Source organism: Oncorhynchus masou, chromosome 3 (assembly GCF_036934945.1).
Source record: "Oncorhynchus masou masou isolate Uvic2021 chromosome 3, UVic_Omas_1.1, whole genome shotgun sequence".
Classification (NCBI taxonomy): Eukaryota; Metazoa; Chordata; class Actinopteri; order Salmoniformes; family Salmonidae; genus Oncorhynchus; species Oncorhynchus masou.
This window is the reverse complement of record NC_088214.1, coordinates 28,370,828-28,395,680: the sequence shown is the minus strand read 5'-3', so window position 1 is coordinate 28,395,680 and position 24,853 is coordinate 28,370,828. Positions and strand designations below refer to the sequence as shown.

The 24,853-nt window shown below is 41.6% G+C and overlaps 1 protein-coding gene across 4 annotated transcripts in view; it reads right to left on the bottom strand.

The window, feature by feature from the left end:
- The window catches only part of LOC135514026 (sodium- and chloride-dependent glycine transporter 1-like), an 84,895-nt gene that overhangs the window by 18,310 nt on the left and 41,732 nt on the right, over positions 1-24,853 (bottom strand). For all 4 annotated transcript variants that reach the window (XR_010451622.1, XM_064937174.1, XM_064937160.1 and 1 more), the window contains 2 exons: positions 1,867-2,023; positions 32-163 (listed from right to left, as the gene is read on the bottom strand). Coding sequence is in view for 3 of the 4 variants with exons in the window: in XM_064937174.1 (XP_064793246.1) it covers positions 32-163; positions 1,867-2,023 (289 nt within the window). In the remaining variant the exon portion in view is untranslated. The remainder of the gene's footprint in view (positions 1-31; positions 164-1,866; positions 2,024-24,853) is intronic.

Below are 24,853 nucleotides of genomic sequence, written 5' to 3'. Positions count from 1 at the left end.
CAACAGCATCAGTGGTTGTTAACTGGCTCACCTTTGAACATGGGGCTGATCCTCCAAACCCCCAGACATCCCTGGCTGGCAAACTGTCCAAATGAGAGCTCCAGGAAGAACAGGGGGATCCCACAGAACACCAGCATGATGAAGTAGGGGAACATGAAGGCTCCTGTAGTGCACAACACAACACATGGGTCAGTCAACTCTACAGGGACAGGTCAACAGTTTTGATGAAATTGATTAGAACTCAGATGTGTTATTTAACTCTTTACACTATTACTTTTTGTAAGTAGGTATATGTTTATTATTGCTGCTCACAACCAATGGCTTATCTAATGGTCATTCATATGAAACATTTATAAATATTACAGAAAAGTTCCATGCCATGACAATATCCCATTTCTGCTATGTAATGCTCGTTGAGTGAGTGGACGGATTTTAAGGTCATGTTTCTGTCTAGAATAGAAAATTAGTTCAGAAATAGAAGAGTTGTCATCCCATGACATTGACAATATCATATTTCTGCTATATAATGCACAGTGAATAAGCAGTCTAATTGTAAGGTCATGTTTAGATCTAGACACAGAAAAAAGGTCATATAGAAAAGCATCCCATGACAATATCCTGTTTCTGCAACGTAGTGCCCTCACGGTGGTCATATTGCAAGGTCGCTGATGTTTTTTACGGCCGGCCAGCCAGCGGTGAGAAAATATCATCAAGCCAAAGGAGGTGAATGGTGTCCACATCGCCAACAAATTATCATGGTCCAAACAGACCAAGAAAGTTGTGAAGAGGGCACGACTACACCTTTTCCCCTCAGGAGACTGAAAAGATTTGGCATATTGGTCCCCAGATCCTCTGAAAGTTACACAGCTGCACCATCGAGAGCATCCTGACCGGTTGCATCACCGCCTGGTATGGCAACTGCTCGGCGTCTGACGTAAGGCGCTACAGAGGATAGTGCGTACAGCCCAGTACATCATTGGGGCCAAGCTTCCTGCCATCCAGGACCTATGTACAAGGCGTTTTTAGAGGAAGGGCCAAAAATGTGTCAAAGACTCTAGTCATCCAAATCATAGACTGTTAATTTTTTTTTTTTTTTTTACTTTAGTTTATTTAGAAAATATTTTCTTAACTCTATTTTCTTAAAACTGCATTGTTGGTTAAGGGCTTGTAAGTAAGCATTTCACGGTAAGGTCTACACTTGTATTCGGCGCATGTGACAAATTCAATTTGATTTGAGTCCTAAGGAGCATCAGACAGAGAGTGATGCTAAGCGAGGCAGCAATCCTCTGTCTGCTTGATTGATTTAACAGGGGGCCAATATATCTGGGGAATAACAACCTCAGTGCTGTAGTCTGAGATCATGGGTTAAAGGAAGGACTGGAGAGTGAAGAGCAGACTGCATGTGTCCCAAATGGCACCCTATTCCCTATATAGTACACTACTAGTGGGTATAGGGTGCCTTTTGGGCTACAGCCCAGGCCACAGCCAGCTGATAAAGTCTACTGTGATGTTATTACTGCAGAGTTTTGAGCTACACCAGCCCCCTTGGCTATAATACGCAGCTATGTGATTGTGTGCCCTAATGCACAGGCTACTGTATATGTATGCCCTTCTATGGCGATCCCTGGTCGCAAAATGTATAGAAGACTAAAGCCAACTGTAGGAGTGAATGAGGGGGAATGAAGCCAAGAATAACTTGGATCCATCTGAAACAATGTGAGGAACGTAAACTTAAACTTGAACATACTTGACAACTCTTTCTACTTTGATTGCTTTTCAAAGCACTGCAAAAGGCATTGTGGATAAACTACAATGTACTGCTGTCATTACTACTATATAATCAGTGTGTTGAGTGTGAAGACGTACCTCCTCCATTTCTGTAGCAGAGGTAGGGGAACCTCCATACGTTTCCCAGGCCCACGGCATAGCCCACGCTGGTGAGGATAAACTCTATCTGGTTTCCCCAGTTCCCTCTCCTGGAGTTCTTATCCGTCTTCACAGGTTCTCCTGGAACAGCTCCATTCTAGAACACAAAGAGAGAAGAACATTAGAGATGTTAGAACGTTCGAGAGGAACTGTATCTAGTCTACCTCCAGACTGGAGTAGGTAAGCCATTCTCTCAATGTGACACCCAACTCAAATCAACAACTACAAACTCAACAATAGGCCTATTAGACCAACTACATTCAGCTGAATGTAAAGTTCCAGGGTGCACCAATATTGAACACAAACCAGCAAAACACTGTGAAATCGGCTACTGTGCAAGTGAGTAGACAGTAAACACTCTACTGTATTAGCTGTCCAATTGTCAGGCTAAAACTGGGGACGGCAAAATGAACAAATGATTTCATTCTAGAGTACTTTTTTCCTTTTCACCAGTTATAGGCCTAGTTCTGCATGGCATGTTAGAACTCTAAAGTCGAGATGGGCACATTGGAGCGAACTTGATTTAAACTGAAATAACCATTTGTTGTGTGCACAAAATCAACGTTTGGTCTTGTAGTCCTGATTTGAAGTTTGCTCCCTCCATCTGTTGGTATCAGATGGTCCTCGTTCTGACTTGACCTCCTCACTAACCACAGGAGTTGACTACTGAGATTCCATTACGTCTCTCTGCCTCCAACTCACACAGCCTTGTCCCTTCACATGGCACCACAGAAGCAGTATAACAAATCATTGTATATGTTACACTTAATTTCAACTCCTTCAATTACATGTTATACTGTAGTACATCATACATGTGACAAAGGTTTGGATTGCTGTGGGGTTTTGGTGTCACTTATGGTGTGGCCTGGAGTGCACTGTGGAATGTGTACATTGGTTAACGTGCAGTCATTGTCATGGAAGGCTCAGTACGTGCACATGCACCCACACACACACACACACACACACACACACACGTCTGCTTGCTGAGTTCCCTGGGCCGTTGCTCCCAGCATGCAAGCAGGCAACTTATTCATCAGCAAAAAAATGAAGAGATTGCCCCATAGACATCCTTGGAGTCTGATTGCGCCCAAATGTTCTATTTCAAAATAAATGTCACCTTTTCACAACAATCCCCAACCATTTGGTCCTGAATTGTAAACTAAAGAGAGAATAAATACAATATCACCAAACAGAACTATTGTAAATCAACAACATTATTACAGCCAAAATGTTCCTTTACTAATCTTTGGCTGGCCATTGAGTGTGAGACGTGTGCACCTGGGCGGGTGCGTGAGAAACAGTGTGTTGAGGCTGCTCTCCTCAGCGTGATGTCTGTGTTTGTGTGTGTTGTGTAGAGTGCGATTGTTTTAGGTGCTGAGAGTCTGGAGGAGGCCCACACCTGCTCAGTGCGAGGTGAGGCCAGCTGTACAGCTGAGAGGGCCCAGGGTGGAATGAGAGCCCAGCCAACCCACACAGTATAGCACAAAACACAACAGACAGACTGGGCTACATGTAGCCTGCTGGTCTCCCACCTCCAGCTCTCCCACCTGTGAGAAGCCAGGTCTTTCAACACATGATCAGTAGGCACGTTTCCATTGACCCAGGTTAATTCGACAAAAGCAATGGTCGCAAAAAAAAATAACATCGCGACATGTGTAGTAGGCCTTATGGAAACGGCAGCTATAGGACACATGTTCTAAAGATCAACAACATTTTTATCCGTTCGACAGGAGTGGATTTTTCTTTATGATGGAAACAGTCTTGTTCCAATAAATTATCATGGATGAATAATTTTAAAGGTACGCGGAGCACGATGTCATAACGTGACTATAAAGCGCCACTCCATATTTAATTATAAACGCCTGCTGCTTGCTCAATACATTTTTTTCAACTATAAAATAATGTTTCTTTGCAGGATTTTTGTCCTGACTTTCAAGAATGCCTGAATTGCATCGCCTTGCTCTTCTGGTTGGCTGCAAGTTTCACCATCCAATTATTTCAGATCTACAGGAGTGTAAGTTTCACCATGGCACGGACCTTGGCGATAAGTTGACACAGGATAGTTATTAGAATACAGCAAGTATTAGTAAATTCTTGCATTCTATCCATGCTGGCTTTTGCGGGCTACCTGAGACATGAAACTGGTAGGAGGGCATATACAGGCTGTCGCCAATGTATTATTATGCAATTTGCCTAAATGGATAATGGAAACTCTTCAACCACTTTAGTTTTTTTGTTGGTGTGACATCTGTTTTATTGACACAATACAGTTGAATGGAAACACATCGTGGCAATTTGTATGCAAACGTTCGATATGTCGACAGAAAATCCATGGACAAGTTAGTGGAAACATAGCTAGTGTTTTCCCCTAGGATTTTTTTCAGCATCGTTGGAAAATGTAGTGGTTGGGTGGTGGGTCGATTGCTATTTGCTAGGGGGGTCTGGGGCATGATGAGGAGCAAGCGGTGGCTGTGCGCTCGTGGCTCTCGTCAACACCACTGCCTGCTCTGTGCTACAAATTCGCTGTAACTTGTCAAACTAATCTTAAAGGGATAGTGCAAGATTTTGGCAATTAAGCCCTTTTTCTACTTACCCAGAGTCAGATGAACTCATGGATACCATTTTTATGTCTCTGCATCAGGGGTTGAAACCGGTTCAGGGAACAGAACTGAAAACCGAAAAAATACAATTTGTTTTCAAGGAACAGAATCAGAACCAGGAACAAAAGTGATCTACAATGTTCCGAAACATAACCACTATTTTAAAAGCATGGGTTAATAATGTTATTTTACATTCCAGGCAATTTCTTTCAGTTCCACAAAAATTGCAACAAAGCACCTATGCAAAGCCCTCACTCTGTCACACAGAAACGTATTCCAGTGTCTCTTCAAGCCAAGCCAAGCCTCCACCTCCTTCTCCTTCTCCACCATCTCTCACACTCTCCCCACCCGCAACATTTCAGTAGTCTTGCGCCCTACACTCATCTGTCCAATGCATGTACAGGTAATAGCTTGCCCTCTCCAGAGCAAGCTGCTCTATTCACACTGATTGGTTAAATAATATAATGTCAAGCTAAATAAAAAACAAATTTGGCGCAGTGGCGGGCCTGGTGGCAACTCATAGTTTACTCATAGCAACAAACTCAGCAAATAAAACAGACTGAACTTTGACTTTACATGTTACAAAATTACAATTTTGTCTGCAATGTAGCCAGAATTCTAATATATTTCAATAGTTTTATGATTAGCCAATGTCATAATGTAGTTATTTTGTTAAATACTTCTCCCTATTATCTTAAATGTTATTTTTTCAAAGCCATTTTACCGGTCATACTAGCTGTTCAGTCCGATCCGATTCACAAATCATGGTAATTTAATCGTGCCATGTAGACATTGCCTCCATCCAAGGCACGTATTGCTTGTCAACCCCCTGGACTTGTCCCGGCTAAATCCAATGTCAGAGACTTGCTAGCAAACGCTTATGCTATAAAACTAAATAAATACTGCACTCTGACCCATTTGCTAGATTCATGATAGCAGTGTTAGACAAAGCACGGAAAGTGAACTACAAAACGTGATGGATCTTCATTGGGATTTGTAGTTGCATGCTAGCATCTGAAATAACGTACTCATCTTTTAATCCAGTGGTTCCCAACCTTTTCCGGTTACTGTCCCACTAACTGAATTTTGCTCTGCCCGGAGTACCCCTGAAGTACCACCTCATGTACATTTTACCAGTAGGCCTATGGTTTCATGAGTCCTCTCAAGTACCCCTTGTGGATTGTCCAAGTACCCCCAGGGGTCCTAGTACCCCTGGTTGGGAACTACTGCTTAAATCAAGCATTGATAGGACTTTTTTCAATGCATTAGAGTTTGGAAAACTATTGGAAAACTATGGAATTAAAATTATTCCTAGAATTTGCTCTATTCCGACTCCTCTCCACTCCACTCCACTATCTGTTCAGATACTCTCTCTCCAAGCTGTCTCTCTGGCTTGGCTACTTGCATCCCAAATGTCACCCTATTCCCTACACCATATGGGTCTTGGTCAAAAGAAGAGCACCAAATAGTGCCATTTGGTTTGTTGCTCTGGATGCTGGCTGTCCAGTGTTTCGGCCAGTGGTATGTACTCCCTGGAGCACCCTGCTTGGTAAGTCACTGCAGTGAACAGCACAGAGCAGACAGACCGCCCCATTCAGATCCACACACTCAGCCCCATCTCTTCCCTCCCCATCCACATCGCACGCCCAGCTGGGCCCATCTGCCCTTTACGTAAGATGCACACATGGTCAGGCCATAGCCCTTCTCTCTCCATCTCTCTGAGGGGTCCTTCCAAATCAGTGGACCCAACCTAACTCCCAACACCCTGCCCTCTTCTAGCGCACTGCACACAGGTGCACCGCAAGAGAGAGAAAGGAAGGGGAAAGAGAAATAGAGGGGGGAAAGAGACAGGTTTTCAAGTCGTGCAAGGAAGTGCGAAAGGATGAGTGAGCTCAAAGTTTATGTAAAGAGGATTCCCATTCCCAAGACTTGGGTAAATACTGTATATATACACAGTACCAGTCAAAAGTTTGGATACACCTACTCATTCCAGGGTTTTTCTTTATTTTCATTATTTTCTACATTGTAGAATAATAGTGAAGACATCACAACTATTAAATAACAAATATGAAATCATGTAGTAACCAGATCTCAAATATCTCAAATGGGTCCACTTGAATGTGGGTCATTTAGTGCAAACATGGCTTATTGGCTTGTCATGCTTTAACGTGGAGATTTTAGTTCTGTTGAAAGATCATTTACAAGATAACCAAATTAATTTTATTAAACCTGCCTGGGTCTTGGTCCACATCTGACTAAAACACGTACAGACCTACCATACCAGCTAATTTGATGGAGTGACACACACCTAACCTAACAAAGCATGGCCAATGACATCTGCGACCTTGTGGTAATAGACATGCTCCATCTCCACTTCATTGTAAACCCAACCTAGGGCTTGACAGGACTCCCAGAGAAGCAGTCTAATATTACAGTACACACAGTATAGTAGACACTAAAATACAGAATTTTGGACAGAGACATGGACCAAGACAAAAAGGGAGAACCAAAGCTCCTGATAATACTACAGTATATTGGTATTAATCGCTGCCTGGCGCTGTTGCCCATCTTCATTACTGCCTGCTGTTATTGTGAAGTTCCAGCCTATGATGGCGGCAGGGTAGCCTAGTGGTTAGAGTGTTGGACTAGTAACCGAAAGGTTGCAAGTTCGAATCCCCGAGCTGACAAGGTATAAATCTGTTGTTCTGCCCCTGAACAGGCAGTTAACCCACTGTTCCTAGGCCGTCATTAAAAATAAGAATTTGTTCTTAACTGACTTGCCTAGTAAAATAAAGGTAAAATAAAAATTAAATGAGGCCTGCGAGCAACCCAAAGCTCCCTGGCATTTACAGACCGCTCCTGCATGCATCCTCACTAGGCATGCAACCAGCACAAGCCATTATGTAGCCTGGATGAGCAGCACTATTCCCAAGAATGTGTCTGTTTACTTGCCTGAGAGTGAGACATGGCAAGTTTTGCCTGAACTTTGTTTGTCTGCAAAGGACTGGCCCAAATGACTGAGTGATAGGCAATAAACTACAGTATAAGGATACAACTCAATGATCAGATCAGCAAAGGAGAAATTCTGTAAAGGAGATTGAGAGAACGAAAACAAAACTGAGTTTTACACTACTATGTATAAGTGACTTTTTAGCACTGCACAATTTCCCGTTGCACTGTACATGGAGGCAGATTGTGCGTGTTCACTTATCGTAGCTGAGTACACACAGGCCAGGGGACCTTAAGACACTTCTGCACATGTATTCCAGCACCTGATTCACACAGCTAGTTACCTCCTGTTGCACCACTATTACTGGGAATTGTAGACTCCTGACCATACCTGAATGAACAGGGTGGGAAGCAACCTAGCGATTAAGAGTGTTGGGGCAGTAACCAAAAGGACTGGTTTGAATCCCCGAGCCGGCAAAGTGAAACATCTTCCGTTCTGCCCTTGAGCAAGGCAGTTAACCCCCAACAACAACAACAACAACAACTGCTCCCTGGGCACCAATGATGTTGATTAAGACAGCCTCCTGCACTGCCTCTCTGATTGAGGGGTTGGGTTAAATGCAAAAGACACATTTTGGTTGAATACATTCAGTTATGCAACTGACGAGGTATCCCCTTTCCTCTCATTACTATCAAATCAGTCTGTAGGCCTATGTACAGTAGATCTTTTTTTATGGATTCTTATTCAGCTCTTGGGCCTGGTCTTGTAAATATAGTTTTTAAGTTATGTGCTCTGGACTTGCTTGGCTGCCCTGGTGTTATGCAGTAGTGTTGAAAGTGCAAGTCAGAAGGAGCACAATATATCACAAAAGAAATACAAAAAATGCTATCACAGTTGCATTTAACCTGGCCAGTGCACTTGTCTCTGCATGTGGGCTATAGTAAACTGCTGGTGAGATGGTTACTCAAACGGCTTAAGAATAGGCCTTGCCTATGATCTGTGTCACCATCACATGCTAAGACAACCATCAGACAAGACATTGAGGCTTAGCAGCCCATAGAACACATGTATAGCAGCTCTCTGACAATCCTCACCAACTAACAGTATTTCACTGACCCCATTCTTAAATAAAGAGATAAGAAAGGAGTGATAGAAGGAAGCGTCGATGGAGGGAATGTGCTCTGTCAGCACTTCTAAAAGGGCCTGAAGACATCTGTTCAAACCAAACATAAAGGTTAGAACAGTCATCTGATCCTTCAGTAGGAGGTAGGTCACCTCGTATTCAGCCACTGGTCTGACATGATCCTCAACAGGGGGAGGGTCAGATTCCAACAAAACAATTCAAAACAATTATATATTTGCAGAAGGTGATCAAAAAGTACATTTAAATCAACTTTGTTCAGGTAAAACAATAGGTAAAATAAAGTTGTTTAACTAGTAAAAATCCTCGGGTTTAAAGTTACAAGGTACTTATGTTGCCTAGCGATTCATCCTGAATTTAATTCCGCTGATCCATTGATCACTCTATACATCAGTCTGAACCTACCATCCTAGAAGTTGTTTGTGCTGATATCAAAATTAGGTGATTCATTATTTGTGTAGTAGGCCAGCTCTGGTCCAACCCATCGGTTTCTGGGGCTAATCAGAACGGTGTGAATTTGTTTGCATACGACAAGTCGTCGGGGAGGAAGCAAATCCAGACTTATTGTGTAGAAGAAATGTTAGTGGGCGTGGCATTTTCCTGGAGCGAAGGGTAGCCAGTCAAACTTCTGTCCACCAATTTTAACAAGCATTTTATTTTAAAAACAAAACATGTATGTGACTGTTGGTTTTAAAGTTTTTCAATACAAAGTGTAACTCTTTTGCATTATTGCCCAGAAGCGAAAACTCTTCCACTGTAAGAACACCCTCCCAACAAATCTAACATTGGAATCGAAGTAGCCTAACACTCCTTCCACCAACCATTCTATCGGAGTTTGAATATCATTTGAAAATAACTGAAGCTGACAGAAGACCAGGTTGTTATTGAAATTCAAATCAAACAAAACCAAGAGTGATTTGATCATTGTAAGCTAAATAATTTCAGTAACAATAATTTAGTGGCACACGTAGATACCCTTGTTAACAAACAACAATTTAACAATTTTAAATGGAAAATTGGTGCATGCATATGTATTCACCCCCTTTGCTATGAAGCCCCTAAGTTAAATAAAGTCCACATGTGTGCAATCTAAGTGTCACATGATCTGTCACATGATCTCAGTATATATACACCTGTTCTCAAAGGCCCCAGATTCTACAACACCACTAAGCAAGGGGCACCACCAAGCAAGCAGCACCATGAAGACCAAGGAGCTCTCAAAACAGGTCAGGGACAAAGTTGTGGATAAGGCACATGCACACTGCCCTAACCCATCTGGACAAGAGGAATACCTATGTGAGAATGCTGTTCATCGACTGCAGCTCGGCATGTAACACCATAGTACCCTCCAAGCTCGTCATCAAGCTCGTCATCAAGTTCGAGACCCTGGGTCTCGACCCCGCCATGTGCAACTGGGTACTGGACTTCCTGACGGGCCGCCCCCAGGTGGTGGGGGTAGGCAACAACATCTCCACCCCGCTGTTCCTCAACACTGGGGCCCCACAAGGGTGCGTTCTGAGCCCTCTCCTGTACTCTCTGTTCACTCACGACTGTGTGGCCACGCACACCTCCAACTCAATCATCAAGTTTGCGGACGACACAACAGTGGTAGGCTTGATTACCAACAACGACGAGACGGCCTACAGGGAGGAGGTGAGGGCCCTCGGAGTGTGGTGTCAGGAAAATAACCTCACACTCAACGTCAACAAAACTAAGGAGATGATTGTGGACTTCAGGAAACAGCAGAGGGAACACCCCCCTATCCACATTGATGGAACAGTAGTGGAGAGGGTAGTAAGTTTTAAGTTCCTCGGCATACACATCACAGACAAACTGAATTGGTCCACCCACACAGACAGCATCGTGAAGAAGGCGCAGCAGTGCCTCTTCAACCTCAGGAGGCTGAAGAAATTCGGCTTGTCACCAAAAGCACTCACAAACTTCTACAGATGAACAATAGAGAGTATCCTGGCGGGCTGTATCACCGCCTGGTACGGCAACTGCTCCGCCCACAACCGTAAGGCTCTCCAGAGGGTAGTGAGGTCTGCACAACGCATCACCGGGGGCAAACTACCTGCCCTCCAGGACACCTACACCACCCGATGTTACAGGAAGGCCGTAAAGATCATCAAGGACAACAACCACCCGAGCCACTGCCTGTTCACCCCGCTATCATCCAGAAGGCGAGGTCAGTACAGGTGCATCAAAGCTGGGACCGAGAGACTGAAAAACAGCTTCTATCTCAAGGCCATCAGACTGTTAAACAGCCACCACTAACAATGAGTGGCTGCTGCCAACACACTGACTCAACTCCAGCCACTTTAATAATGGGAATTGATGGGAAATTATGTAAAATATATCACTAGCCACTTTAAACAATGCTACCTAATATAATGTTTACATACCCTACATTATTCATCTCATATGTATACACTGTACTCTATATCATCTACTGCATCTTTATGTAATACATGTATCACTAGCCACTTTAACTATGCCACTTTGTTTACATACTCACCTCATATGTATATACTGTACTCGATACCATCTACTGTATCTTGCCTATGCCGCTCTGTACTGTCACTCATTCATATATCTTTATGTACATATTCTGTATCCCCCTACACTTGTGTGTATAAGACAGTAGTTTTGGAATTGTTAGTTAGATTACTTGTTGGTTATTACTGCATTGTCAGAACTAGAAGCACAAGCATTTCGCTACACTCGCATTAACATCTGCTAACCATTTGTATGTGACAAATAACATTTGATTTGATTTGAAGTACAGATCAGGGTTGGGTTATAAAAAAATATCAGAAACTTTGAACATCCCATGGGGCACCTTTTAAATTAATTATCAAAAAATGTGAAGAATATGACACCATAACAAACCTGCCAAGGGAGGGCCGCCCACCAAAACTCACAAACCAGGCAAGGAGGGCATTAATCAGAGGCAACAAAGAGGCCAAAGATAACACTGAAGGAGCTGCAAAGCCCCACAGCGGAGATTGGAGTATATGTCAATAGGACCACTTTAAGCCATACACTCCACAGAGCTGGGCTTTACAGAAGAGTGGGCAGAAAAAAAGCCATTGCTTAAAGAAAAAAATAAGCAAACACGTTTGGTTTTTGCCAAAAGGAGACTCCTCAAATATATGGAAGAAGGTACTCTGGTTAGATGAGACTAAAATTGATATTTTTTGCCATCAAGGAAATTGCTATTTCTGGTGCAAACCCAACACCTCTCATCACCCCAAGAACACCATCATGCTGTGGGGATGTTTTTCATCGGCAGGGACTGGGAATCCGGTTAGAATTTAAGGAATGATGGATAGCGTTAAATACAGGGAAATTCTTGAGGGAAACCTGTTTCAGTCTTCAAGAGATTTGAGACTGGGACGTAGGTTCACCTTCCAGAAGGACAATGACCCTAAGCATCCTGCTAAAGCAACACTCAAGTGGTTTAAGGGGAAACATTTAAATGTCTTGGAATGGCCGTGTCAAAGCCCAGACCTCAATCCAATTGAGGATCTGTGGTATGACTTAAAGATTACTGAACAGCTGGAGCAGTTTTGCCTTGAAGAATGGGCAAAAATCCTAGTGGCTAGATGTGCCAAGCTTATAGAGACATACCCCAAGAGACTTGGTGGCTCTACAAAGTATTCACTTTGGGGAGGTGAATAGTTATGCACGCTCAAGTTGTCCGTTTTTTTGTCTTATTTCTTGTTTGTTTCACAATAAAAAAATTTTTTTTTGCATTTTCAAAGTGCTAGGCATGTTGTGTAAATCAAATGATACAAACCCCCCAAAAATGAATACTTTCACAAGCCACTGCAACTAACGTCACCTTGGGATTAAACAAGGGTGGGTTCAGTTCTACTCAACTGTAATTAAATAGACCCGGGTCCACAATGTCCTCAAAGGCTGCATTATAAAATGTCTGTGAGGTGAAAGTAATTCCACTAAAGACAGCGAGACTGTGGCTTCTCACCCGGCTAGCGGAGGCCCACATTCCTCCAAATCCCATTGGGCATCGTGTGAATACCTACTTTCCATGGTTGATTAATAAAGTGTAATGGTGAGTTGTCAGGAAAGACGGGAAAGTTAGGCACAATCACAGCAGACGAATGGCTACGATGGCCACCCAGAAGGTTACATCTCTGGGTTACATCACTCAAACAGTGCGTACAGTCACAATCATATCAAGTTCCCCTGGCTAGTTAGCTGGAAGACATGATCCTGTAGTATGCATCATGGCCAGCAAAACATACATTTCCAGTTTCCACTGGCCTATGTTTAGAATATTTGAGATAGAGCTTTAAAACTTATTGAAAGTCATATCTTCTCATATTGAATTTGAAATTGTGTATCCATTTTTTATATAAAAACATTAAATCAAATTATTTGATCATTCATTTCCCCCCAAAAAGCAACAAATTGAATTTGAAAACAAAAACAAGCAATATGCGAGATATTAGGTAGGCTAAATAGTCTGCCATCCGAAATCTAAATAACTAGCATATAATAAACAAATATACAATTCAACCCAATATCCAATCACAAAAACAAACTGTTTCCCACTTTTTAATCAGATAAAAAACTGCAACAATTGTAGGCCAAAAAGGGAAAGGGTCGACAAATAAAAATTCTACCTTTAGTCTGAATATTTAAGGCCGCCAAATACATCATCAAAACACTGAAATCGCCTTACCTTTGAGATTTCCATTGTAAATGTTGGTCACATACCCCTTTCCCAGCGCTGGTGCAACTTGAGGATCTGACTGATACTTACTATAGGGAGTGTCTGGGGGAGCAGTAGGAGTGGTTTCCAAGTCAGAAACCAAGAGCTGCGCAAAACAGCCAGTGAGTAACACATCCTTACACAACAATAATTATGCGTACTTAGAAACAGAACAATATTTCAAGTTGAACAAAAATGTACCGCCTTGATTGGTTTTCCTAAATATTTTTAAATGGCTTGGCATGTATGCTGCCCTTTTAATACAGGGTGAAACCCGTAATGGCATAGAAAAACCATTATAAATGTAATTATTTGTATGTTTAGGCTAAATGCGTTGGGAAAAACACAGGATTTGACATAAAAATGCAAGATCAACGGCAAAAGAGGAATTGCCTTGCTAGTTGACAATGTTAGTAGTTAAGTTACCACTAGTCTCCTACTGCCAGTCTCTGTAAGTTATTGGGACCCTGGTTCCATTACCACCTTCATGCTCATAATAATCACATCATAAGTTAATATTAATAGGATCATGTTCAAATCCAATAACTGGGCGGATTTATGCAGATAAAACAAAAGGATTGCAAGGCTGAAAGCTACTGACGCTCATACAGAAACAACTGCCAGCGCTGATTTGTGCAGACAACCAGGTCTAGCTTCAGCCACGCGGTTCGCTTAACTAGATCATTCAATTAGTGTGCACTGTGCATGGCTGTTAAGTGATGCGGGAGACTAGCCCGCGGAGCCATTGGCCAACGCAAGCTGTTCACCTGACCCTCGATCCCCCAATCACACACACAGAAAACCAACCGCACACACTCGCAGAATCACTTAAGCATACACAAATAGACAAACACACACACACACACACACACCTCATCCTCTCAACCTTATCCTCTCTCATCCCCAAATCCATCACTCTCTCTTCCTGACAAAAACATCAAATATATCATGAACTCTGACAATTCACCCAGCAATACCTCTGAACCCCATCCCAGTTGGCAGAGAAGTTAGCTACATGTAACTGGCCTTACTGCTCAACCATGAATGAGCATTATTCTTTGGTCTTCATTGGACTGTATAGTTTTGAGCTACAGTACACTTTAAAACAGACATCCCATGCTGTTCCAGAATACTGACAAATGTACAGTAGACATCAGACAATGCAGACTACATTTACTTTAATCCCTGACAAGACTTAAAAGGCCAACTTTACCAATTCAAGGATGATACAATTTAATAGACCTTTAAAAGAGTATTCATCATTGTAATAGTAATGTTAGCATACGGTCCTGACAGCCTCCCATCATCACGCACATGGCTGAGGTCTGGTTAAGCACACAGAGCTGGGAGCAGGGGAGGTCAGTTCATAATTTTAAAGCAAACCACAGATATTATTTGTGGTTTTGTCCAATCAGTACCCAATATACAATAATGAGCAACTAAAAAAATAAACTAGGCTAATTATGTTGACTTATTGAGAACTTTTAAGTGACATGCCTAGGATTTTACAGTGGGTATTATTACTACATGGGTCTATCAAGATCTGCACCAATTACTTTTCTAAAATATCTTCAGACAACTGCAACCTAGATGTGTAGCACAATCTTTTGTAAAGATGTTTAGTTGAGAGATATGAGCATTCAACTCAAAAAACAAGTTGAGGAGAGGGAGACTTCTCATTCTATGCTTTTGCCTTCCGTTCATGACAGTCCCAAATCTGAGGACCAATTTGCTTCTTCCAAGCCATGCTCCCTGTCTCCAGGGCATGGTCTGTCAGGTCATGAACAACACTGCACTGTAAATCAAGACACTGAGCTGTGGTAGAGGAGTCATGAAACTGTCCTGTATATGCTACTAAGTCCCTAGGCCATTTACACAGAACCTTACCTGCCAAAGAATGTGTCCCAAATGGTACCCTATTGCCTATGGGCCCTGAACCAATGAAGTGCACTACATAGGGAATAGGGTGCCATTTGGGACATACAGTGCCTTGCGAAAGTATTCGGCCCCCTTGAACTTTGCGACCTTTTGCCACATTTCAGGCTTCAAACATAAAGATATAAAACTGTATTTTTTTGTGAAGAATCAACAACAAGTGGGACACAATCATGAAGTGGAACGACATTTATTGGATATTTCAAACTTTTTTAACAAATCAAAAACTGAAAAATTGGGCGTGCAAAATTAATCAGCCCCCTTAAGTTAATACTTTGTAGCGCCACCTTTTGCTGCGATTACAGCTGTAAGTCGCTTGGGGTATGTCTATCAGTTTTGCATTTATTGGATATTTCAAACTTTTTTAACAAATCAAAAACTGAAAAATTGGGCGTGCAAAATTATTCAGCCCCTTTACTTTCAGTGCAGCAAACTCTCTCCAGAAGTTCAGTGAGGATCTCTGAATGATCCAATGTTGACCTAAATGACTAATGACGATAAATACAATCCACCTGTGTGTAATCAAGTCTCCGTATAAATGCACCTGCACTGTGATAGTCTCAGAGGTCCGTTAAAAGCGCAGAGAGCATCATGAAGAACAAGGAACACACCAGGCAGGTCCGAGATACTGTTGTGAAGAAGTTTTATTGCCGGATTTGGATACAAAAAGATTTCCCAAGCTTTAAACATCCCAAGGAGCACTGTGCAAGCGATAATATTGAAATGGAAGAAGTATCAGACCACTGCAAATCTACCAAGACCTGGCCGTCCCTCTAAACTTTCAGCTCATACAAGGAGAAGACTGATCAGAGATGCAGCCAAGAGGCCCATGATCACTCTGGATGAACTGCAGAGATCTACAGCTGAGGTGGGAGACTCTGTCCATAGGACAACAATCAGTCGTATATTGCACAAATCTGGCCTTTATGGAAGAGTGGCAAGAAGAAAGCCATTTCTTAAAGATATCCATAAAAAGTGTTGTTTAAAGTTTGCCACAAGCCACCTGGGAGACACACCAAACATGTGGAAAAAGATGCTCTGGTCAGATGAAACCAAAATTGAACTTTTTGGCAACCATGCAAAACGTTATGTTTGGCATAAAAGCAACACAGCTCATCGCCCTGAACACACCATCCCCACTGTCAAACATGGTGGTGGCAGCATCATGGTTTGGGCCTGCTTTTCTTCAGCAGGGACAGGGAAGATGGTTAAAATTGATGGGAAGATGGATGGATGGAGCCAAATACAGGACCATTCTGGAAGAAAACCTGATGGAGTCTGCAAAAGACCTGAGACTGGGACGGAGATTTGTCTTCCAACAAGACAATGATCCAAAACATAAAGCAAAATCTACAATGGAATGGTTCAAAAATAAACATATCCAGGTGTTAGAATGGCCAAGTCAAAGTCCAGACCTGAATCCAATCGAGAATCTGTGGAAAGAACTGAAAATTGCTGTTCACAAATGCTCTCCATCCAACCTCACTGAGCTCGAGCTGTTTTGCAAGGAGGAATGGGAAAAAATGTCAGTCTCTCGATGTGCAAAACTGATAGACATACCCCAAGCGACTTACAGCTGTAATCGCAGCAAAAGGTGGCGCTACAAAGTATTAACTTAAGGGGGCTGATTAATTTTGCACGCCCAATTTTTCAGTTTTTGATTTGTTAAAAAAGTTTGAAATATCCAATAAATGTCGTTCCACTTCATGATTGTGTCCCACTTGTTGTTGATTCTTCACAAAAAAATACAGTTTTATATCTTTATGTTTGAAGCATGAAATGTGGCAAAAGGTCGCAAAGTTCAAGGGGGCCGAATACTTTCACAAGGCACTGTACACAATGCTTCAAAAAGGTCCAAAGCCTGAGGAAATACACGTTCATACACACTGTTGTTGAACATATTAAACCTTGCTCTTTAATGTCTGCACCAAACATTTGAATACGTTCTGGACGGTATAATCTGAAGTAAAGACCTACGTTTTGACAACGGTCCTCAGTGGTAAACTCAGAGTATGATTAATCCCTTTAAGGGCAGACTCCCCGCCAGCCACATATACAGAAGAAGTAAAATCACATCAAAGTTTATTGGTCGTGTATACAGATTTGCAGGTTTTATCGCCGATGCAGCGAAATTATTGTGTTTCTAACTACAACAGTGCAGTAATAAAAAAACATACACATAATCCAGAAAAATAACACAATTAGTTATACATGATGAGCCATGACTAGATTACAGCATATACCGTGCCTGGCGAAAGTATTCATCCCCCTTGGCATTTTTCCTATTTTGTTTTCTTACAACCTGGAATTAAAATGGATTTTGTTTTGTTTTGTGTCATTTGATTTACACAACATGCCTACCACTTTGAAGATGCAAAATATTTTTTATTTTGAAACAAACAAGACAAAAAAACTGAAAACTTGAGCGTGTAAAACTATTCAACCCCGCAAAATGAATACAAAGTGAATACTTTGTACTTTGGATTGAGGTCTGGGCTTTGACTAGACATTTAAATGTTTCCCCTTAAACCACGTTGCTTCCCCTTAAACCATGTTGCTTTAGCAGTATGCTTAGGGTCATTGTCCTGCTGGAAGGTGAACCTCCGTCCCAGTCTCAAATCTCTGGAAGACTGAAACAGGCTTCCCGCAATAATTTCCCTGTATTTAGCGGCATTCCATCCTTCCTTCAATTCTGACCATTTTCCCAGTCCCTGTCGATGAAAAACATCCCCACAGCATGATGCTTCCACCACCTTGCTTCACTGTGGGGATGTTGTTCTTGGGGTGATGAGAGGTGTTGGGTTTGCACCAGAAATAGCGTTTTCCTTGATGATATTACTAGATATTATCTAGCGTGTACTGCGTTGCATATAATCTGACTGAGCATACAAGCATACAAGTCTCTAAGTATCTGTCTGAGCTGTGGTAGGCAGAAGCAGGCATGTAAACATTCATTCAAACAGCGCTCTCGTGCGTTTTGCCAGCAGCTCTTCATTGTGCGCCAAGCATTGCGCTGTTTATGACTTCAAGCCTATCAACTCCCAAGATGAGGCTGGTGTAACCGAAGTGAAATGGCTGGCTAGTTAGCGCGCGCTACTCACTCTGAGCCTTGGGGTGGTTGTTTCCCTTGCTCTGCATGGGTAACGCTGCTTCAATGTGGTGGCTGTAGTCGTTGTGTTGCTGGTTCGAGCCCAGGGAGGAACGAGGAGAGGGACGGAAGCTATACTGTTACACTGGCAATACTAAAGTGACTATAAGAACATCCAATAGTCAACGGTTAATTAAATACAAATGGTATAGAGGAAAATAGTCCTATAATTCCTATAATAACTACAACCTAAAACTTCCTAACTGGGAATATTGAAGACTCATGTTAGAAGGAACCACCAGCTTTCATATGTTCTCATGTTCTGAGCAAGGAACGTTAACGTTAGCTTTCTTACATAGTACATATTGCACTTTTACTTTGTTCTCCAACACTTTGTTTTTGCATTATTTAAACCAAATTGAACATGTTTCATTATATACTTGAGGCTAAATTCCTTTTATTGATGTATTATATTAAGTTAAAATAAGTGCTCATTCAGTATGGTTGTAATTGTCATTATTACAAATACATTAAAAAACAAAACAAAAAATTAAATAATATTTGACCGATTTATCGGTATCGCCTTTTTTGGTCCTCCAATAATCGGTATCGGCGTTGAAAAATCATAATCGGTCGACCTCGAGTTAGGTCATCTACTTTGTGCGTGACACAAGTGATTTTTGTTTACAGACAGATTATTTCACTTTCACTGTATCACAATTCCAGTGGATCAGAAGTTTACATACACTAAGTTGACTGTGCCTTTAAACAGCTAGGAATATTCCAGAAAATTATGTCATTCCTATAGAAGCTTCTGATAGGCTAATTAATATAATTTGAGTCAATTGGGGGTGTACCTGTGGATATTCTTCAATGCCTACCTTCAAACTCTGTGCCTCTTTGCTTGACATCATGGGAAAATCAAAATAAAATCAGCCAAGACCTCAGAAAACAAATTGTAGACCTCCACAAGTCTGGATCATCCTTGGGAGCAATTTCCAAATGACTGAAGGTACCACGTTCATCTGTTCAAACAACAGTACGCAAGTATAAACACCATGGGACCACGCAGCTGTCACAGGTCTCAGGAAAGAGACGCATTCCGTCTCCTAGAGACAAACGTACTTTGATGTGAAAAGTGCAAATCAATCCCAGAACAACAGCAAAGGACCTTGTGAAGATGCTGGAGAAAACAGGTACAAAAGTATATATATCCACAGTAAAACGAGTCCTATATTGACATAACCTGAAAGGCTGCTCAGCAAGAAAGAAGCCACTGCTCCAAAACCGTCATAAAAAAGCCAGACTACAGTTTGCAACTGCACATGGGGACAAAGATCGTACTTTTTGGAGAAATGTCCTCTGGTCTGATGAAACAAAAATAGAACTGTTTGGCCATAATGACCATTGTTATATTTGGAGGAAAAAGGGGGAGGTTTGCAAGCTGAAGAACACCATCCCAACCGTAAAGCGGGGGTTGGCAGCATCATGTTGTGGGGGTGCTTTGCTGCAGGAGGGGCTGGTGGACTTCACAAAATAGATGGCATCATGAGGGAGGAAATTTAGGTGGATATATTGAAGCAACATCTCAAGACATCAGTCAGGAAGCTTCCAAATGGACAATGACCCCAAGCATACTTCCAATGTTGTGGCAAAATGGCTTAAAGACAACAAAGTCAAGGTATTAGAGTGGTCGTCACAAAGCCCTGACCTCAATCCGATAGAAAATTTGTGGGCAGAACTGAAAATGCATATGCGAGCAAGGAGGCCTACAAACCTGACTTAGTTACACCAGCTCTGTCAGTAGAAATGGGACAAAATTCACCCATCTTATTGTGGGAAGCTTGTGGAAGGCTACCCGAAACGTTTGACCCAAGTTAAACAATTTAAAGGCAATGCTACCAAATACTAATTGAGTGTATGTAAACTTCTGACCCACTGGGAATGTGATGAAAGAAATAAAAGCTGAAATAAATAATTCTCTATACTATTATTCTGACATTTCACATTCTTAAAATAAAGTGGTATCCTAACTGACCTAAGATAGGGAATATTTTTTTCTAGGATTAAATGTCAGGAATTATGAAAAACTTTTTTCACAATGTATTTGGCTAAGGTGTATGTAAACTTCCGACTTCAACTGTATATACTGAGATCATGTGACAGATCATGTGACACTTAGATTGCACTAATTATTTAACTAATTATGTGACTTCTGAAGGTAATTGGTTGCAATCAGATCTTATTTAGGGGCTTCATAGCAAAAGGGGTGAATACATATGCATATACCAATTTTCTGTTTTCATGCATGTCCATTACATGAAATTCAAATACAAATCAAGTTAAATTACAGGTTGTAATGCAACAAAATAGGAAAAATGCCAAGGGGGATGAATGCATATAAAGTGGTTGAAATAGTATGTAAACATTATTACAAGTCACCAATGTTCAATGACTATGTACATTGAACAAACCAACATGTACAGTGTTGGTCCCATGTCACATGAGCTGAAATAAAAGATCCCAGACATTTTCCATATGCACAAAAAAATGTATTTCTCTCAAATTTTGTTCACAAATTTGTTTACAGCCATTTTAGTGAGCATTTCTCCTTTGCCAAGATAATCCATCCAGCAGCATTATCATCACCCAGATGCACCACTATAAAATATGCAATTTTGTCACACAACACAATGCCACAGATGTCTCAAGTTTTGAGGGCGCTTGCAATTGACATTCTCAAACCAGGAATGTCCACCAGAGCTATTGCCAGATAATGTCATGTTAATTTCTCTACCATAAGTCACTATAGGTGCATCTCGTGCTGGGGACATCAAAAGGCCACTCAAAAATGTGCAGTTTTGTCACACAACACAATGCCACACATGTCTCAAGTTTTGAGGGAGTTTGAAATTGACACTCTCACTCTCGGAATGTCCACCAGAGCTATCGCCAGGTAATTGTATGTTAATTTCTCTACCATAAGCCACATCCAACATTGTTTTAAAGAACCATAGACAATGTGTATGGCGTTGTGTGGGCGAGCGGTTTGCTGACGTCAACGTTGTGAACAGAGTGCCCCATGGTGGCGGTGGGGTTATGGTATGGGAAGGCATAAGCTACAGACAACCAACACAATTACATTTTATTGATGGCAATTTGAATGCACAGAGATACCGTGACGAGATCCTGAGGCCCATTGTCGTGCTATTCATCCTCCGCCATCACCTTATGTTTCAGCATGATAATGCACGGCCCCATATCGCAAGGTACAAAATTCCTGGAAGTTGAAAATCTCCCAGTTCTTCCATGGCCTGCATACTCACCAGACATGTCACCCATTGAGCATGTTTGGGATGCTCTGGATAGACGTGTACGACAGCGCGTTCCAATTCCCACAACTTTGCACAGCCATTGAAGAGGAGTGGGACAGCATTCAACAGGACCACAATCACCAGCCTGATCAACTCTAAGCGAAGGAGATGTGTTGCGCTGCATGAGGCAAATGGTGGTCACACTAAATACTGACTGGTTATGATCCACTCCCTTACTTTTTCTAAAGGTATCTGTAACCCACCAATGCATATCTGTATACCCAGTCATGGGAAATCCATAGATTCGGGCCTAATTTATTTATTTTAATAGACAGATTTCCTTATATGAATTGTAACTCAGTAAAATCCTTTCTTACATGTTGAGTTTATATTTTTGTTCAGTATACAGTGGCAGTGACTAAGATTAAGGGCACGGTAATGGGCAGGGGCGTGGAGATAGACGTTTCTCAGTCTCTCTCGGTCCCAGCTTTGATGGACCTGTACGGTCTCCACCTCATAGATGGTAGCGGGGTGAACCGTGCTGACATCCATGCTAATCAACCACACAAAACATCCACGCTTGTAATGGCATGACACCCAACTAGCAACTGAATCCACTCCGCAACACTACCGGTCAAAAGTTTTAGAAAACCTACTCATTCAAGGGTTTTTCTTTATTTGTACTCTTTTATGTATTGTAGAATAATAGTGAAGACATCAAAACTATGAAATAACACATGTGGAATCATGTAGTAATCTTTAAACTAATCAAAATATATTTTATATTTGAGATTCTTCAAATAGCCACCCTTTGCCATGTTGACAGCTTTGCACACTCTTGGCATTCTCTCAACCAGCTTCATGAGGGAGTCACCTGGAATCTATTTCAATTAACAGGTGTGCCTTCTTAAAAGTTAATTTGTTGAATTTCTTTCCATCTTAATGTGTTTGAGCCAATCAGTTGTGTTGTGACGAGAGCGAGAGAGTTACAGTGCATTCAGAAAGTATTCAGACCCCTTCCCCTTTTCCACATTTTGTTACATTACAGCCTTATTCTAAAATTGATTAAATTAATTGTTTTCCTCATCAATCTACACACAATACCCCATAATGAAAAAGCAAATACAGGTTTAGACATTTTTGCAAATGTATAAAAAATAAAAAACAGAAATACCTTATTTATATAAGTATTCAGACCCTTTGCTATGAGATTTGAAATTGAGCTCAGGTGCATCCCGTTTCCATTCACCATCCTTTCTACAACTTGATTGGAGTCCATCAGGGGTAAATTCAATTGATTGGACATGATTTGGAAAGGCACACACCTGTTTATATAAGTCCCACAGTTCACAGTGCATGTCAGAGCAAAAACCAAGCCATGAGGTTGAAGGAATTGTCCGTAGAGCTCCGAGACAGGATTGTTTGAGGCACAGATCTGGGAAAGGGTACCAAAAAATGTCTGCAGCATTGAAGGTCCCCAAGAACACGGTGGCCTCCATAATTTTTAAATAGAAGAAGTTTGGAACCACCAAGACTCTTCCTAGAGTTGCCTGCCTGGCCAAACTGAGCAATCAGGGGGCGAAGGGCCTTGGTCAGGGAGGTGACCAAGAACCCAATGGTCACTCTGACAGAGCTCCTCTGTGGAGATGAGAGAACCTTCCAGAAAGACAACCATCTCTGCAGCACTCCACCAATCAGGTCTTTATGGTAGAGTGGCAAGACGGAAGCCACTCCTGAATGCCAAGCTTCATGTCTGGAGGAAACCTAGCACCATTCCTACGGTGAAGCAATAATGTTTTTCAGTGGCAGGGACTGTGAGACTAGTCAGGATCGAGGGAAAGATGAATGGAGGAAAGAACAGAGAGAAATTTGATGAAAACCTGATCCAGAGCGCTCAGGACCTCAGACTGGGGTGAAGATTCACCTTCCAACAGGACCATGACCCATGAGCACACAGCCAAGACAACACAGGAGTGGCTTTGGGAAAAGTCTCTGAATGTCCTTGAGCGGCCCAGTCAGAGCTTGAATCCGATTGAACATCTCTGGAGAGACCTGAAAATAGCTGTGCACCGACGCTTCCCAATCCAACCTGACAGAGTTTGAGAATAAACTCCCCAAATACGGGTGTGCCAAGCTTGTAGCGTCATACCCAAGAGGACTCAAGGCTGCCAAAGGTGCTTCAACAAAATACTGAGTAATGGGTCTGACTCTGAATACTTGATTTAAAAAAATTAAAAATAAAAATAAATACATTTGCTAAACAGTTCTTGCTTTGTCATTATGCGGTATTGTGTGTAGATTGATGAGGGGGAAAAAAGCAATTTAGAATAATGATGTCAATATTTTAGAATAAGGCTGAACGTAACGAAATGTGGAAAAAGTCAAGTCAAGGGTTCAGAATACTTTCCGAATGCACTGGGTGTGTGTGTGTGTGTAAAAAAAAATATATATATATACACACACTAGTCTAAAGAAGGTCAGTTTTATTGCTTCTTGAATCAGAACAATAGTTTTCAGATGTGCTAACATAATTGCAAAAGGGTATTCTAATGATCAATTTGCCTTTTAAAATGATAAACTTGGATTAGCTAACACAATATGCCATTGGAACACAGGAGTGATGTTCGCTGATAATGGGCCTCTGTACGCCTATGTAGATATTCCATAAAAGATTTGCTGTTTCCAGCTACAATAGTCATTTACAACATTAACAATGTCTACATTGTATTTCTGATCAAGTTGATGTTATTTTAATGGACAAAAAATGTGCTTGTCTTTAAAAAATAAGGACATTCCTAAGTGACCCCAAACTTTTGAACGGTAGTGTGTGTGTGTGTATATATGTGTGTGTATATGTGTGTGTATATGTGTATATATATATATATATATATATATATGGACCGGGGTTTTGCACACATTATGATGATTTGCAGGGGGTTAACATCATTGGCGAAATGTGAGAGGTCAGTGAGAATAATTCAGGAATGTTATAACCATCTCAAGAACTAGGCCTACATGTCTGGGCTTAGCTGTGTGATTTAACACCAACTACCAGCCAAATCAATCGCTGCTATTGTTGTACAGCTGTCAAATCCACACCACATAGGCCATTTCAGTCAAGGAAGTTATGTTTGAAAATGGCCTAAACCAATTACATC